Source organism: Bos javanicus, chromosome 13, assembly GCF_032452875.1.
Source record: "Bos javanicus breed banteng chromosome 13, ARS-OSU_banteng_1.0, whole genome shotgun sequence".
Lineage (NCBI taxonomy): Eukaryota > Metazoa > Chordata > Mammalia > Artiodactyla > Bovidae > Bos > Bos javanicus.
In genome coordinates, this window is record NC_083880.1 from 38325085 (window position 1) to 38342787 (window position 17703).

General features: G+C 48.1%; 1 protein-coding gene across 5 annotated transcripts in view; it reads right to left on the reverse strand.

Annotated features, from left to right (window-relative positions):
• Window positions 1-6328: 6328 nt before the first annotated feature.
• Window positions 6329-17703, reverse strand: part of OVOL2 (ovo like zinc finger 2) — a 30597-nt gene continuing 19222 nt past the window's right edge. For all 5 annotated transcript variants that reach the window (XM_061436320.1, XM_061436319.1, XM_061436318.1 and 2 more), the window contains one exon: window positions 6329-7010. In XM_061436320.1, coding sequence (XP_061292304.1) covers window positions 6697-7010 — 314 coding nt within the window. In that variant the 3' untranslated portion in view covers window positions 6329-6696. The remainder of the gene's footprint in view (window positions 7011-17703) is intronic.

The window sequence follows — 17703 nt, forward strand, 5'->3', positions numbered from 1 at the left end:
GAATCTCTGCTAATTAAAGAAAACTGCTCCTCACTATAATTCGCAATACCTTCTGCCTAGGCATAAGACCTTTTCCTGAAGACAGCGTTCTCTGGTGTGTTTTGGACCAGCTCCCTGTTAAAAAATATCTCTTGTCAGCCATCTGGAAAATGATAAAGTTGGATCCATACCTCCCACTATACACCAGGAAACAGTCCAAACGGATCAAAGATTTATACGCAATAAAATGAAACCATTAAAGTCCTAGAAAAAAGCATGACAGAATTCCGATACAACCTTAGAGTAGAAAGGCCTTTCTAACTACGATTCACACTCCAGCAGCCATAAAAGAAAAAGATGGATCAATTCAAACTACAGAAACATCACAAAACTTCTGCTTGGCCAAGAAAAGCCAGCATGAGCAAAATTGAAAGATGAATGATGATCTGGGAGAAAACCAGCAAACAAACAAATTTCTACTGGTTGGACAGAAAAAAAGGCCAACATCCCAACAGAAAAATGGGCATTCAGGCAGTTCATGGGGAAAGGAACTACAAACAGGCCTTAATCAAATGAAAAGCATGCAACCTCTTTCTCTCACACAGAATAAGAAAAATGTGAAACAAAACATGTGAGAATTGCACCATAAAGAAGGCTGAGCACCAAAGAATTGATACTTTCAAATTGTGGTGCTAGACTCTTGAGAGTCCCTTAGATAGCAAGATCAAACCAGTCAATCCTAAAGGAAATCAGCCCTGAATATTCACTGGAAGGACTGATGCTGAAGCTCTGATACTTCGTCCACCTGATGGGAAGAACCAACTCACTGGAAAAGATCCTGATAGTGGGAAACATTGAAGTCAAAAGGAAAAGGGGGCAGCAGAGGATGAGATGGTTAGATAGCAGCACTGACTCAGTGGACTTGAACTTGGGCAAACTCCAGGAGACAGTGAGGGACAGGGAGGCCTGGCGTGCTGTAGTCCATGTGGCTACAAATAGTTGGACAAGATTTAGTGACTGAACAATAACAACAAACCAAATTACACTGAGAAACTATTTGTCCCCTATCAGCTTGGTCCAAATCCCAAACCATGGCAAAACAAGGTCGGTAGGGTGTGAGGAGAGGGCAATCTCACACTTTGTGAGACTGCTAATCAAATTGGTATATCTCTGTGTTGGGGAATTGGGCCATATTGGTCAATGCTATGGATGGTCTATCCTTAGCCCTAAAAACTGCATTTCTGGGAATTTATCCTACAGGTATGTCTGCACATATGTGAAATGACAAATGTACAAAGTTACTCACTGTAGCATTCTTCATAGTAGCAAAATATTGGAAACAACATAAATGCCCATCAGTAGAAGTTAGTAGTGTATCCACAGGATACAATAGCAGGGAGCTATAAAGGAGAATTCAGAGCAGGCAATGGCAACCCACTCTAGTACTCTTGCCTGGAAAATCCCATGGACGGAGGAGCCTGGTAGGCTGCCGTCTATGGAGTCCCTAGGAGTTGGACACAACCGAGTGACTTCACTTTCATGCATTGGAGAAGGAAATGGCAACCCACTCCAGTATTCTTGCTTGGAGAATCCCAGTGACGGAGGAGCCTGGTGGGCTGCCATCTATGGGATCACACAGAGTCAGACACGACTGAAGCGACTTAGCAGCAGCAGCAGCATAAAGGAGAATGAGGTTTCTTTTTTGTACTATTATGGTAAGAGCTATGAGATGTATTATTAGAAGAAAAGTATAGGGGTGGGGAGAGGGATAAATTAGGAGTTTGAGATTAGCAGATACAAACTATTATATATAAAACAGAAACAACAAGTTCCTATTATATAGCACGGGTTACTATATTCAATCTCTTAATAAACTGTAATGGAAAAGAATACGAAAAAGAATATGTATATGTGTAAGTAAATCACTTTGCTGTACACCAGAAACTAACACAACACTGTAATTTAACTATACTTCAATAAAAAATAAAGAAAAAAAGAAAAACGCAGGGTTCCAAAGAGTATGCATGATGCTATATGTTAATTTTAAAAAACAACGGTAGAGAACAAGGACACATATGTTCATATTTGCTTCTATAGGAGTAAAGAAACTCCAGAAGGTTCCCAAGAAGCTAACAGTGGTTGATCATGATGGATGGTAGAGGAGAGGCTTGGCAGATGAGAGACACGTATGGAGGAAGGACTTGTCTTTGCATACATTTAAAACTATTTTTTCTCTCCCAAACACAAGATAATTTGCAATAAGTGATTCACTCCTTTAGCTCCAAAAGAAGTCCCTTATCAAAACGTAAATATTGGACCTCAATCGGTTTCACAGCTAAGAATCCATTCCTATGATCTCTCCCTCCCTCACCTTGGAAACTGCCACGTGAACCACCCCTGGATGCCAAGAGTGTGGGCTGCTTAACAGCCCGATGGTCCTGCCTCCCCACCACCTCCCAGAGACAAGCCACGGCCAACAGCCTCCCTCGGCCTCAAGATGAGACTCCGTCTGTGGCTCCTGAGATCAGGCTGCGGCTAGACTCCAGCTGCACCCACATCCTCGCCTGGTTTCTCTCTGTTGTACCCGGCAGCCCTCACCTCCTTCCCGGTTTCTCTTGAGAGCCTCCCCCAGTAAACCACATGTCCTCGATTCCCGGTCTCAGGCTCTGCTTCAAGGAACCCAACCTAGGACATCAAGCACATACAGCACACGGGTGATAACAGATCCCTCTTTCCAAAACAAACCACCAGGAGGCACTTCTGACGAGCACAAGAATTCGTTTCCATTCTCCGTGCTGACCAAAGATCAACCAACAGAAGAGAACTTCCTGACCTAGCCTGACTTCGTACAGGCTAACGGATGGATTCCGATGAGGGCAGAAGATAACAAAAGTTCATCCATATCCATCCTCACCACTCTGGACTTAAGTTTCCAGGGCTGCCAACCTGAGAACCAGGGCCCTAAATCCTGATCCTGGATGCTGTAGCGGGATTTCCTGACAATTGGCTGAGAGGAGGACAAGCAAACGGGTGGGAGGAGGGGACAGAGGCTTGGGTGGTCGTCAGCTGGTTTTGCCTGCGGAGGCAGAATCTACAAGCTGCTCCTGTGATCTGTCCCCTCTGCCCTGGCCTACGAGAGCCCGTGGCTGAGAACATGTGTTCCCTCCCCCGCCCCCACCCCAACATGGCAAAGTCCTCACCCTGGAATATGACTGAAAGGGCTATGTGCCATTTCTGGCCAGCCGATTCAGAGGGTGGGTGGGACCTGTCCACACCTGAACCAGACCCAGTGCCGCCCCATCCATGTCCCCTCAGCATTTGCTGTACTTGGTGTATTAACATTGCTCACGGCCAAGCCCTCGGGCTCTGCCTGAGGGGTTTTCTTGGCACTTGAGGCATGCCTGGTCAGTGCACAGGGCAAGATGGAAAGGCCCAGAAATGAATGCTCCCATGCCAGCATCCTCAACCAAACCCCAGGCATGCAGAGCCAGTGGACAATGGCTTGCTGTGCCCCTCCTGTGGGCAACTGCCTCCCAGGGACCCCCCGCTGGGATTGACTGCCCACCAGTAACTTTCCTGGTTGTATTTGTTTGTGTATGCTCAGTCGCTAAGTCATGTCCCCCTCGTTGCGACCCCATGGACTGTAGCCCATCAGGCTTCTCTGTCCAGGGGATTCCCCAGGCAAGAATATTGGAGTGGGTTGCCATTTCCTTCTCCAGGGAATCTTAAACTCAGGGATCAAACCCGCATCCCCTGCATTGGCAGGCGGATTCTTTGTCACTGTGCCACCTGGGGAAGCCCAACTTTCCTAGTTATGGTCCCTGTATTGTCTTCCTTCTCCTGTCCCACTCCCCCACACCCTACATCTGTTCTTTTCTGGGATCACCTCCTAAGCCAGCAACTTGACCTTGAACTCTTACCTCAGAAGCAGCTTCTGGAGGAAACCAAACTGCGACAATTCTCTTACTGGCCGAAACCCAGACACTCAGCTCCTATGAAGCACATATTGACAAGGAACCAGAGCGGCAGGCACGGGAAGTCCGGGTGCCTAAGTAATGGCATGGAGGTGAGCTACCTGCCAACCCAGAGCCACCAGGTGAGGAGGAAACATCCTGCTTTAAGCCACATCACGTGCTGGGAATCTTTGTTCCCACAGCTGTGCCCTGTCTTAGCTGGTACACCTGCCCAATATCCATGTCCTCTCTGGTCAAAGAACCCTGCTTTCCTGCTGGGGACGCACTCAGACCTCTCCTAGGCCAGAGGTGTAGTCAGCCTGCCCTCTCAGCCCTGCTTCAGAGGAGGCAGGAGCCCCAGGTCAGGCCTGGGCACAGAGCATAGTAATTGGCTGGGGTCAAGGGGAGGCAGTGATGAGAGAGAAACTGGGCCAATCAGAGACAAGAAGCATCAGCCCAGGATAAAGCCCCGTCCGGAACAGTGAATGGTCATCCAGCCCCCATTCGAACCTGCCTGAGAAAGAAGCCACCTGGAGGAAAACTGGATAAAAGAAAAAAAGATACAGGATCAAATGATTTAAGCACCCAGGCCCAGCCACCCCTGAAGCTGGAAAAACCCCAGACGTTACAGCTAATACATTCTTTTTCTCCATTAAAGTCATTTTAAATTGACTTTTTGTCACTTGCAACCAGAAGAGTTCTGTTTAATAAAAATCTGACCCTAAAGAGAACACCACATCAGCTAGTTCACAATTCCTTGTGCAAAACCGACCACAGGGCAGCTGGTCCAGAGTCACTTAGGTATTCCTTTACAGGAATGTCAGATAACCGAGGAAAAAGAACCAGCCGCCTCCTGGCTTCTCTCTCCTGGGTCAAGTGCTGAGACCCAACGTCACTCGCCCATTGGAGCCAGGGTTGAGCCCTCAGCACTGGCTCTGTCCCAGGAGGCTGCACCTGGCAATCACCCCACCCCACCCCACACGCCGCCGTAGGTCCCAGGACCCACGTGGCCCCGCAGTGCCGTCTACCCTTCACCACTGCCCCGGGGCGGTGACACAGGTGGTGAGGATCCCCCAAAGCCTGCCTTCGTCTCACGCCAGCCTCAGGTGCAGCCAATGTTGAACCTGAGGCCTTGTCTTTCCTTTCTGAAGGGAGGGTGGGGTGAGGTGGGGAGAGGAGTTCTAACCAGATTTAGGATCCCTGGACCCTTCCTCCAGCAGCCAGTTCCAACCGCAGCTCCAGGCACAGAGATGCTGACCCTATAGGAGCGACCAGAGAACGTCATGCTTGGCTTGGTGCCTGGTGCATCATAGGTGTGAAAAGAGAATTTATTTCCTCCTTCCTTCTGAAGAAAAGTGCTGCTGACTCTACAGAGAAGTGTTGAGTTATAGGATGTACCACTTAAACCAGACTGTAACCTGAAGCCTGACCACAGTGTTGGGGGCGGGGGGAGGAAGTGGGGGAGAGAAGGTGGAAGCGACGAGGGAGGGAAGAAGGGGAGGATGATGTGGGCAGGGAGGAAAGAAGAAAACAACCATGCCATCAGAATGTTCCCAGACCAGCCCCAAAGCCAAGGTTTTCTGAACTTTCCAGAGGGGGAATGAACCAGTGCACTCACCCAGCGCCTAGGGGTCAAGGGGCAGCGAGGTGCTGTGGATCAGCCCTCCTGCCTGGTTCCGGCAGCTCCTGGGACTGGGGTAGACCTCTCCCACCACAGTGGCTCTGGGGAGATCTGGGTCCTTCTTCCCACCCCTCCAGGCATGGGGGGATCCTGAAAACCACCCCACACTCCCTCCCTGCCAGCTTCCCTTTTGCTCCATCTCAGTCTCAGGCCGACTTTCTCGCTAACGTCCCAGGTGAGGATGTGCAGGTGGCTGAAGGTCACTGCGCTCAACACTCACAGGGCGTGAGGGAGATACTGATGCTACCATTGTCCCCCCCCCCACCCCACCATCACTCAAGGGCGCTAAGTATGCTCCGGGGCTCCTCATGCTCCAGCCTGGCCCCCAGTGCTAGACTCAAAGAGGGTGGACAATGGCCTTCAGCCCTCAGGCCTGGCCCTGGAGGCCAGAGCATCTCCACCGGAACACCCTGGCACCAAGAGTGTCTGTGAGCCCGTGCAAGCCGAGCCCAGCGTCTCTGCCCAGCTCACCAGGCATGTGTTTACCTTTACCCAGTGCTCAAGATTCGCTTCTTCAAACCCACCTACCAGTACAAAACATCGACCCCCAAACAACCTCAAGTCGAAGGTCCCACGATAAGCCCTGGACAGGGAGCACCAGGTCAGCACTCTCCTGTTGCATTCTGAGCCGGATAATTCCACAAGGATGTTCCCTTTATTAGAATAATTCCGGCCAACGCTTTCAGAATAACAGAATTCGTTTGCCTTGCTGGAGTAGCATTTCAAGTGGAAGTACTTTTATTTCAAGGCACCATATCAATCTCTCCAAGGGTGTCTCTCTCAGAACACCCCTACCTCCATGTGTGAAAATCCTAAAAACAAAATAAAAATGAAAACTAGACCCAGACGGTGATCACAGCTCTCCACAAGCTTCCATTACTGTGATAGCGTTCCTGAGGGCTCAGGTGACAGAGGCCTGATGCCACTGTTATCAATGACAGCATTGGCATGGAGCCCCCAGTGAGGCCCCCAGGACAGAGAGATGAATGGACCACTTGGACTCTGGAATACCACATGGGGCAGGGGACCTCCAAGACCAGGAATCCGAGGACATGTGGCAGAGTTGGTGTCCACGGCCCTCTCCTACTTCTCCTCCTCCTCGCTCAGGTTGGCGTTTCCCTGGAGCGAGGACGTCATCTTGTTTTGCAAGAGAGCTGCCAGTTTCTTGGATGTCTTTTTGAGGAACGCGCTGCCCGGGTGGGCACCGTTCACGTGCAGGTACAGGTCCTCCTGGGTGGGGCCCGTGTAGCCGCAGTCCTCGCAGACATACAGCTTATCCCGGCGCTGCTTATAGGCGTACTGCTGCTGCACCCCGTGGATCTTCTTCAGGTGGGACTCCAAGGAGCAGCGCTGGGTGAAGGCTTTGTGGCAGACGTCACACTTATAGGGGCGAATGCCTGCAGGGGCGAGGGGCAGACACAGAACTGTGGGTCAAGGCCAAGCCAGAGCCTCCCACCTATGAGGCCATTAAAAGTCATCCCATACAACCCAATGGCAAAAAAACCCCCAAATGATTCAAAAAACATGCAAAGGAACTGAATAGGCATTTTTCCAAAGAAGACATACGAAGGGCTGAGAGACACAAGGGAAGATGCCCAGCACCACCAATCATCAGAAAAGTGCAAATTGCCACCACACAGGTTAGGAGAGCCAACTCATTGGAAAAGACCCTGATGCTGGGAAAGATTGAAGGCAAAAGGAGAAGTGGGAGCAGAGGATTAGATGGTTAGATAGCATCACCAACTCAAAGGATATGAGTTTGAACTAACTCTAGGAGATAGTGGAGGACAGATGAGGCTGGCATGCTGCAGTCCTTGGGGTCACAAAGAGTCAGACATGACCTAGCAATTGAACAAGGTAGGAGAAATCACCTCACACCTGTCAGAATGTCTATTATCAACAAGACAAGAGGTAACAAATGCTGGAGAAGGTGTGGAGAAAAGGGCACCCTCATGCACTGTTGGTGGGAATGTAGATTGGTGCAGCCACTGTGGAGAACAAGGTGGAGGTTCCTTGAAAACTTAAAGACAGACCTTCCGTATGATCCAGGAATCCCACTATCCGTATTTATCCAAAGAAAATGAAAACAGGATCTCAGAAAGCTATCTCCACACCCGTGTTCACTGTAGCTTTATTCACAACAGCCAAGACGTGGAAACAACCTAAGTGCCCCTCAACAAATGAATGGATAAAGGAGATGTGGCACATATCTGCAATGGAGTATCATTCAGCCAGGACAAAGGAGGAGATCCTGCCATTTGCAACAATGTGGATGCACCTTGAGGACCTTATGTTCAGTGAGACGAGCCAAACAGAGGAAGACAAATAGTGTGTGGTGTCACTCAGATGCAGTAAAGTCCAACTCCTCCGAGAAACAAGAGAAACATACTTGTCAGGGGCTCCCGGGTTGGGGAAATAGGGAGAAAAAAAGGATCACCATAACCAAGGATGAAGAATATGAGGAAAATGGTTAAGGCAGGAGACAAAATTATCCACAGAGCAAACATAATAAAAACAGATGCAAACAGCAAAACTCTACCACCTGGCTTTAAGAGGAGGTGCTCTAATCTTCTCACTTGCCTGCCTTAATGTTTGGGTTTCAGAGTGGGCAGAGTAAATCATGCTTTTATTTTAGTTTGGGTTTTCCTGGAAAAGGAGGTATTTGGAAGGTGCCTCCAGGAAGGGAGACCCCAGGAACAGTGTGAGGTGACTCCCCACCTTCAGGGGAGGGAGAAGATGACAAGGTTGTGGGCGGGGAGTCATCCAGTCAGTGGGCAACCAGGGTTCAACTGGTCAAGCAAGGTACGGGACAGAGAAGCACACACACCTCCGAGTCACCCTGCCCCTCGGGAGCTGGGGTCTTTGTCCCTCTGCTCAGGCAGTACCCTGGAGAGCGCCCTTGGTGGGTGGGGCTCTTTCTCCCCAGCAGGTCCCACCTGCCTGGAGGTGGGGGTGGGAGGCCTCCAGCAAGAACGCCCGCAGTGGTCAGCTTCGATGTGGACAGATGTGCTCAGAAGTGACAAGGGACAGGGGCAGGGGCAGGGCACTGATGGCATTAGCTACAGTCAGGAAAGCATCTCCAACCTAGATCTCATGCTGACTTTAAATCTGGTCTACTATCAGTGGGGCCTGCCTCCTGGCTGGAGAAGCCACAGGTACCATACAGAGCAAGAAGCTCAGCAATCAAATGACAGTCACCCCCACACCCCCATGGGTACCCCACTGGGTGAGATGGAGCTTCTAGAAGTCCAGAGAGGTCCATGGAGCAGAGAGGAGGCTGCAAGTAGTTAGACCATCTCAGGGCCTGGTGGCCAGGAGGACCATTTCCCACAGGAATCCCCAGAGCTTTAGGCTCAAAATTTAAGAGTATGCAAAACCATCAATCAAGATAGGTATTTTCAAGGACTTCCTGGTTGGTACAGTGGTTAGGACTCGCACTTCCACCACAGGGGACATGGGTTTGATCTCAGGTAGGGGAACTAGGATCCTGCATGCTCCATGGTGCAGCCAAAAGAAGAAAAAATTGTTTGAGTTGCTTAAAAAATAGTAAAAATTAAAATTCACAGTCTAAAATGCTTATTTGACTTATACAACAATGAAATTTATTACGATTTTACTATCCTAGCTTTAATGGAAGCAAACTATTAAAAGATATCTTCAAAATCTACTTTTTTTGCTTAACAATATTCCTAGGGTACCAGTCAGAATGGCAATCATTAAAAAGTCAACAAATAAATGCTACAGAGGGTGTGGAGAAAGGGGAACCCTTCTACACTAATGGTGGGAATGTAAATTGGTGCCACTATGGAGAACAGTATGGAGGTTCCTCAAAAAACTAAAATAGAGTTACCATATGACCCAGCAATCCCACCCCCGGGCATATATTCAGACAAAACTATAATTCAGAAAAAGGCAGGCACCCCAATGTTCACAGCAGCACTATTTACAATAGTCAAGATACGGAAGCAACCTAAATATCCATCAACACATGAATGGCTAAAGATGTGGTGCATATATACAATGGAATACTACTCAGCTGTTAGAAAGAATGAAATAATGAATGTCATTTGCAGCAACATGGATGCAAGTAGAGATGTTCACAGTAAGTGAAATAAGTCAGACAAAGACAAATATCATATGATATCACTTATATGTGGAATCTAAAAAGAACATACAGTTAAAGTCCCTCAGTTGTATCTGACTCTGCAACCCCACGGACTGTAGCCCACTAGGCTCCTCTGTCCATGGATTCTCTAGGCAAGAATACTGGAGTAGGTTGCCATTTCCTTCTCCAGGAGATCTTCTCAACCCAGGGATCGAACCCAGGACCCCTGAATTGCAGGCAGATTCTTTACCATCTGAGCCACAAGGGAAGCCCCAAAAAAGAACATATATGTATAACTGAGTCACTTTGCTATACAACAGAAATTAATACAATGTTATACAACAACTATACTTCAGTAAAAAATAAAAATAAGTAAATAGTCCTGGAGAGTTTACCATGGTAGTGTTTACAGCCTGATTTCATCCCTTTTTAGCAGCACCAGTGTTTTGTTGTTCAGCTGCACCCAAATCCCATCTTTTAAAGACTATAGAGATTAAGGAAGCACTGCTGCAGCCCACGCCCTTGCCTTGTACAACCTGGTACTAAGGTGTGGTCCACCCCACATCACATCACCTAAGAGCTAGTTGGAAGTGCAGAGCCTCGAGCCCCCACCCTAGACCTCCTAATTCAAGTGAAAGCAGTGGTTCTCAAATTTGAGTCCAAAACAGAATCACCTAAATAGAGGGCTTGTCAAAACACAGATTCCAGGCCCCCCACCCTCACTGGTGATCCTGGTTCTGGGGTAGGGCAAAGAACCTGTATTTTCTAGCTGGTTCCCAGGTGATGCTAAGGCTACTTATGCTGAGGTCTGAAGCAATGCCAGATGAAGCCATAGGACAGCACTTGGGGTGTCTGAGGCAGACATGCACCCCAGTCTTTTCCTCAAGGTTACAAGTCCCCAGTGCCTTACTGGTGCTTCCTGGAGAGCTATATCTGTTTATGAAGTTACACAGATGATAAAGGAAGTCAAAATGGAAAAAAAAAAAAACTTCCCACCCTCATTCAACCACCTGAACAAACTGAATGGCTTCCACTATTCTTCCACATCCAGAAGCCTCCATCATTGCCTCTACACTCAGTGTGAAAAAAACCCCATCAGCTCAGTGTTGTGGTGGGGTGTTCCTCCAGCCCACCCAAGCAGAAGGCAGGCCTGTATTATATTCTGCTGGTTCCAGAAAAACTGCCAAAAGAAACTTCATTATAATGCTCAGCACTTGGCACATAATAGGTGCTCAGTAAACCATTTTTGAATGAATGAACCCTCCTGGCCCAGGAAAAGAAAGGAAGATCCCCTGGCGGAGGAAATGGCAACCCACTCCTGTATTCTTGCCTGGAGAATCCCATGGACAGCGGAGCCTGGCGGGCTACAGTATGGGGCCGCTAAGAGTCAGACACAACTGAGCAACACTGTCCCTGTCAAATCACTTTTCAATGAATGAATGAATGAACCCTACTGGCGCAGGAAAAGAGAGGTCAGTCACATCTTGGGGGCTAGTTTTCTACAAACGTGAGGGCTATGATGAGACCTGTCCCAAAGGAATACACCACGTAGGTTGCATGTTTGGGCCACAAGGGGCTTTGTGTTACCCAGGCCTCTGGGCCCACATGGCAGCTGGCTTCTACCACCTCTGGCCAATCAAGAATCACCCTGATTTCAAACCCGAAGCTCATCAAGACAAATTCACCCAGAGACCAGCTGCTCCTTTCAGGAGGGATCGGAAACAGCCCGCGACTATTTTAAAACATCCAAAGTCAGCCAGTGGGGAAACCAGCACACTTCCACCAGCTTTAACCTGGAGCAATGACTCCTGGATTCTGGAAGTGGGTGCTTTTCCCACCCTACTCCTGGAGGTCCCCACCCCACGGTGGCCTGAGAAGGGGGGTAGATGGGGCTGCACTGCTTGTCCCGAGCCCTTCCCCTCAGACAAGTCTACATGCAGTCACATCTCCTTCCTCTCTTCATCCAGCTGCTCAGCTGAATTGTACGGGCACCGCACACAGCACAGACTGGATGGCAAGGGCGAGAGGGTATTGGAACCCTGCATCGTGTGGACAACAGAGGTGGGGAGGGGGAGACAGAAGGCCCCCACACCTTGTTACTGCAGTTAATTCTGACTTCTGCAAACCTGCTCCCCCCACCCCATCACCACATTCACCCCTCACTCCCTGGAGCAAGCAGACCTTGTCACACAGCAGCTGCCGCTTGGGGACTCTGGGCTTGGGAACAAGTTCCTGCCTCCTGGAGTCTTCCTTTCCCCTACAGACTCAGAGATCGGCAAAGAAGATGGCCAGAAAGGAGCCCAGGTGAGGGAGACCAGTGCCAAGGTCTCCCTGTCTTGGACATGAGTGCTCTTGAACAATGGCTAATCGTGTCTGTGCTGGGAGTGGGGTTCCAGAACTGAGAGACACCATCCCTGACACCTAGACAGTAACAGAGTCCAAGGCCACTGGAATTACCCATCAGCCACTCATCAACCCAGTCCATGCCTCAGTTTCCTCACCTGTAAAATGGGGACAATAATTAATACCCCCTTGTAAGGCTGCTCTGAGGAGTAACTGAGATCTTATGAGCCAGGATCCAGCACACAGTAAATACTCAAGGGGATGCAGTCTCAAGTGCCTACAATCCAGGTCAAAAGAATACAAAGGCACTCTTTAGAATTTCTTGTTGTTTAGTTGCTAAGTCGTGTCTTTTTTGGGACCCCATGGACTGTAGCCTGCCAGGCTCCTCTGTCCATGGGATTTTCCAAGCAAGAATACTGGAGTGGGTTGCAATTTCCTACTCACAAAAGAGTCAGACACGACTTAGTGATAAAACAACAACAATATTTAAAGAGGACTTCTTTAATGTGTTACATTTCTTAAATGTAGACATATATTTTTAATGTACACCTAAGTAATATTTAAGGAGCCAAAGCAATGATTCAATCACAGTATCATTTGTCAATGACAAAAATAAAAGCATGTTAGTGATGGGAAAAAAAAATAACGCATTTGTTAAAAAGCATTATGGAACAGACATGTGATGAAATTTTTTAAAAAACATTAAAATAATTATAAAAAAATCAAAAATTTTAAAAAAGGATAACATTTTAAAATGTGGTCCCTAGAGACTTCACTGGTAGTCCAGTGGTTAGGACTCCATGTTTCCACGGCATGGGGCCTGGGTTCGATCCCTAGCTGGGGAACAAAGATCCTGTATGCCACGTGGCACGGCAATATATATAAAATAATAATAAAATGTGGTCCCTAGGCAGCTGGTGGAGACAGGCAGGAACAGACTTCCTTCCCTAGCCACTTTCAGTGCGGTGCTGTGGGCCTGTATCACCTAGTCCAGAAAATACTGTGTGTGGGTTATAACAAAGGGTTCCTTCTTTTCAAATGTTCTATTTCTACTGCCAAATCAACCTTCATCTCACATATCCCCAAAGAAAAGTCTTTGTTACTGGCAATATCTGTTTTGTTCTGCTTGCTGTATCTGAGTCTTCTTTACTGAACTGTATTCAAAAGTGGGCTTCCTTGAAAAGCTCTCTTCAGGCCTCCTTGTGGGAATGGGCATTTAGGGCGACATCCGCGAGAGGCAATGTGACCATGCCCATAAACATCGGAAGTGGTCTACCCTTCAGCCAGCTTCAGGGACATTATCTACAGGAAGACTAACACAAGGAGGCAAAGGATATATAAGATTTGTGATTGTGTTCTCTAAAATTAGAAGAGAAGGTGAGAAACAAAAGAAATAGGGAAGGGAGGAAAGGAAAAAAAAACCTGAAAATTAAAGACAGTGTTACATTTGGAGCAAGAAAAAGGAAGACAATGCCTCCATATTTGAAATTACATCATCATCTCACAATGAGAAACGCTCTGACACCCATTCAACAGAGTGAGACACCTCCACCTGTGCAGGCAGGAAACAGTCTCCCAGATAGACAGTACACGAAAAAGCAGTATGTACTAAAAATTTCTGGGGAAATAAATTAAATGGTAGTTTGCTTTCAGGAGGGGCTTCCCTCGTGGCTCAAGATGGTCAGGAGTCTGCCTGCAGTGAGGGAGACCTGGGTTCGATCCCTGGGTAGGGAAGATCCCCTGGAGGAGGAAATGGCAACCCACTCCAGTATTCTTGCCTGGAGAATCCCATGGACAGAGGAGTGCAGCTGACTACGCTCCATGGGCTCGGACATGACTGAGCGACTTCTTTGCTTTCAAGAGTGGAAATAGGGCTTGGTATGGAGAAGAAGCTTCTTTTTTTTTTCTTTCTTTCATTCTTTCCTTTTTATATTATTTTTTGTAGCTAAAAAGTAAGTCAAAATCAAAGAAGGGAAAGCTTGTTGAGTGAAGGAGTCTGTGTTCTTCTCCTCAGCTCCCCGGGCTGGGAGGGGTGGAGGTAACTCTATTCTTCCCCCACACACCCCACTCAAGCCTCTGCCAGCCTGTGTTTCTCCCAGTCGAATCTCTCCACTCCTTTCCTTTAGCCTCCAAACAAACAACACCATCACTTCCTCCTCTTCAATCAAGACGGGATTTGCTGGCTTTTCTTTCTTAATGTGGCCCAGATGGAAGATAAGGCCAGAGGGCCCCTTGGGGGCTGGGGTGGGGGTGGGGGCAGGGCAGACACAACTGCTCTGGTCAACAGCCCCCCCATTCCCTTAAGTGACCTCCAACCTGAATTCCTCAGTCTCCCCCCATGGAACTCAGAAGCTTCCACAGGAATGACAAAGACCTCGAACTGACTCTTTTATTCTAGCCAGAGTTGTAAAGGTATAACCAACATGGTTACGCGCTCTGGAGCCTCCCACAAACTGAGCGGGTGACCCCAGACATGTGTGCCCTTTTCAGCTGGTTACAGCAGCTATGCTTTCTCCTTTATAGCTTCTATGTCGACTGGAGTCTTTCACACAGTAAGTAGTCACTTTTACAAATGAGGAAAACAAAATGCTTTCAATTAAAGCCATATTTGTCTGATGAGCCTGGCACACCTGGTCAAAGTGACGAACAACACCCAGACCACACCCCTGACACCTCCGCAGACGTGACTCAGCATTTCCTCTCGCCCCCAGGTGCCAGCGGTGCTCAGGGTCCCCAGGCATCGAGGGCAGAGACAGTGAGTACCAAGTCCGGCCCATGCTGGTTGCTACATTCTACTCTAAATGACAGATCTCCCCCCACCAAAAACCCAAACCATCTCCTTCCATGGATGGCCAGCTGGTTCAACCTAAAAGATTCAAACAAAGCCAAAAGAATATTCTCTAAAAACAGACCCATGACATTTTTCATGGGCTGTGAACTGAATATACATTCCTTTCTTGAAAGCTCTCCCCCACTCTCCCCCCCTCTGTCCTCTGTCTCATTTTAGCCTGATGCTGGCTTCAGTGACCCTGTCAACTCCTCTCAAACAGAGCAAACCCCTCTATTCTGTATGCAGTGAGTGCTCTTGGTTCCCTGACTGGACCCCCTTGAGTGGGCCCCCACTTGCCTGGGGCAGGATAGGCCTGTAGAGCCAGTCCCACCCAAGACCCCGGTGGGATCAGGCTAAGGCCACATTCCTGCTACACTGTGCAGCTCCCCACTGCCTTGCAGGCTTCTCCCAAGAGCCCACCCTTCAATATATCGGTTTATAAGAATCACCATCTCAGGGACTTCTCTGGTGGTCCAGTGGCTGAGACTGTGTGCTCCCAATGCTGGGGGCCCGGGTTCAATACTTGATCAGAGAACTAAAGATCCTGCATGCCACAACTAAGACAAGGCACAGCCAAATAACTAAAAATAAAAGTAATTATTTTTAAAAAAAAAAGAAAAAGAATCACCATCTCAGAAACTGCTTGTAGGGAACCCAACCTAAAACCATCTGGATTGAAAATAGCCACTCATTTGCCAATATATTTTCACAAGATGGTAACAGAGCTTCTTCTTTCTATTCCAGTTTCTTTCAACCTGGAGTCAGATGTCACGTGGCTACCCGCTCCCCGCCCGCCGCCAACCCTCCACCTCACTTGTACACCCCCTATCTACTCTTTCCTTGGTGAAGCCATATCCAAAAGAGAAGTCTAATCTTTTCTTTCATCTACTTGGATATTAAGGTCAGACATTTCCAGGCTCCGGTTTCCCTGGGTCTTTTCCAAGATGTTTCCTCCTGTTCTGAGTCTTTCCTTAGACACCCTGTTCTCTCCGGGGCTGCAGAGGGAAGAAGGAGATGAGGGGGGAGGGGATTCATCCTGCTCTTTGGACCCCACCCAGCTCTGTCCACCTCTCAACACTGTCCCTCCAATTCTCAAAACAAGGGTCCAGAGATCTTAGGCAAGTTTTTACATTAATCATGGACTGGCCCAACTGGACTAGGAGCAACCGTAACCTTCACTGAACTAGCTACTGTACTTGGGAAAACAGGGTCCACATTTTTGCTTCTGGTCCAAATTCAACATTTACCTGTCACTGTCCAGAGCAAAAATCCAGCATCTGTGTCTCAACCAAAGACAAAGCCAAGTTCACAGAATTCTGCTGAGCTCTTTGGAGCTAGTGAGGTGGTTCACATGAGCTACAAGGTCAGAGGACCCCCAAGTCTTTGCTCTTTTTACCGATTATCCCTTTGGCGTAGAGCTCAGAGTTTACAGGGCAGGCCTCTCGAGCCAGGAGGCCAGGTCTGTCCCTCCAGCTCCTGCTCAGCAGCATCACTGCAGCTGGTGACCTTTTGTTGATCTGCCAGCAGCTAATTTGTCAACAAGCCCTTGACTCCTCTCTCTGGTTCATCATTACCTGGAGGCAAGTCTCCATCAGAAAATAAATCAGAGCAGGGAAAACAGGTTCCAGACATTTCCTTAATACTCTTTGTTAAAGTATTAAGGAATATGTTAAAGCACCATAAAGAATCTACCTGCAGTGCAGGAGATGTGTGTTCGATCCCTGGGTCGGGAAGATCTGGAGGCAGAAATAGCAACCCACTCCAGTATTCTTACCTGGGAAATCCCACGGACAGAGAAGCCTGGTGGGCTACAGTCTATGGGGTCGAAAAGAGTTGGACACGGCTGAGCATCAGAAGACCAGAGGTCTAGAACTGGCTCTGGGCCCCTTAAGAAGCTTAAGGAGGAGTCACTTTAAGAATTAAAATTATGATTAAAAAAATTAAAATCATTATCTATAGATTCAATGATCTAAGAACTGTCCAATAGAGACTCAAATGCAAATCACTTGGACTTTCCCAGGAGTCCTGTGGTTATGATTCTGTTCTTCCACTGCAGGGGGTGAGGGTTCAACCCCTGGTCAGGGAACTAAGATCCCACATGCTGCATGGTACAGAAAAAAAAAAAATTCAAGTCACTTTGTAGTTTTATAGTTCACGATTTTTTTTGGTGGGAGGGCTGTACCGCCTAGCTTGCGGGATCCCAGGGATTTTCGGCCTCTCCTTTAGCAGTCACTAGAGGTCTATAAAAATCTTGCTCCTCTTTCAGGACTCAACCAAGAGGACACCTCCTCCGAGAAGCCTCCCTGATGCCACTTTCTCTTCTGTCTGGCACACCCGCTGGCTTTCTTGGGGAGTCCAGGGTTTGGGTTCTTTCTCTCTATGTGGGCTGAGGTCTCTGGAAGCACAGAGGTAAGTCTTCAGGCCTCAGGAAAACTCTGCCAACTATTTCAACATTTACCACCTCTAATAGCTCATATTTACTAAATGCTTACAGAGTGCAAAGCACTTTATACACCATTACTGCCCTGAAATCTCACAGCCATCACTTAGGTGATATGTATTAAAACCCCATTCGTACTTTAGAGATGGACAAACTAAAGCAAAAAAAAAAAATAATTTGGACAAGCCTGCACAGACAGCTAGCTCAGATCTGGATTTCTTAACCACTATGTGACTGATTCAACTTGCAAACTCTTCCCTGAGAGTGGTCAGTCCCTCATATTTCCACTAACGGAGAATTAACTCAGTCACAGATGAGGCAGCTCCATGTTTACTCCAACTGACCATACCAGCAGCCCACAATGCTCCCCGA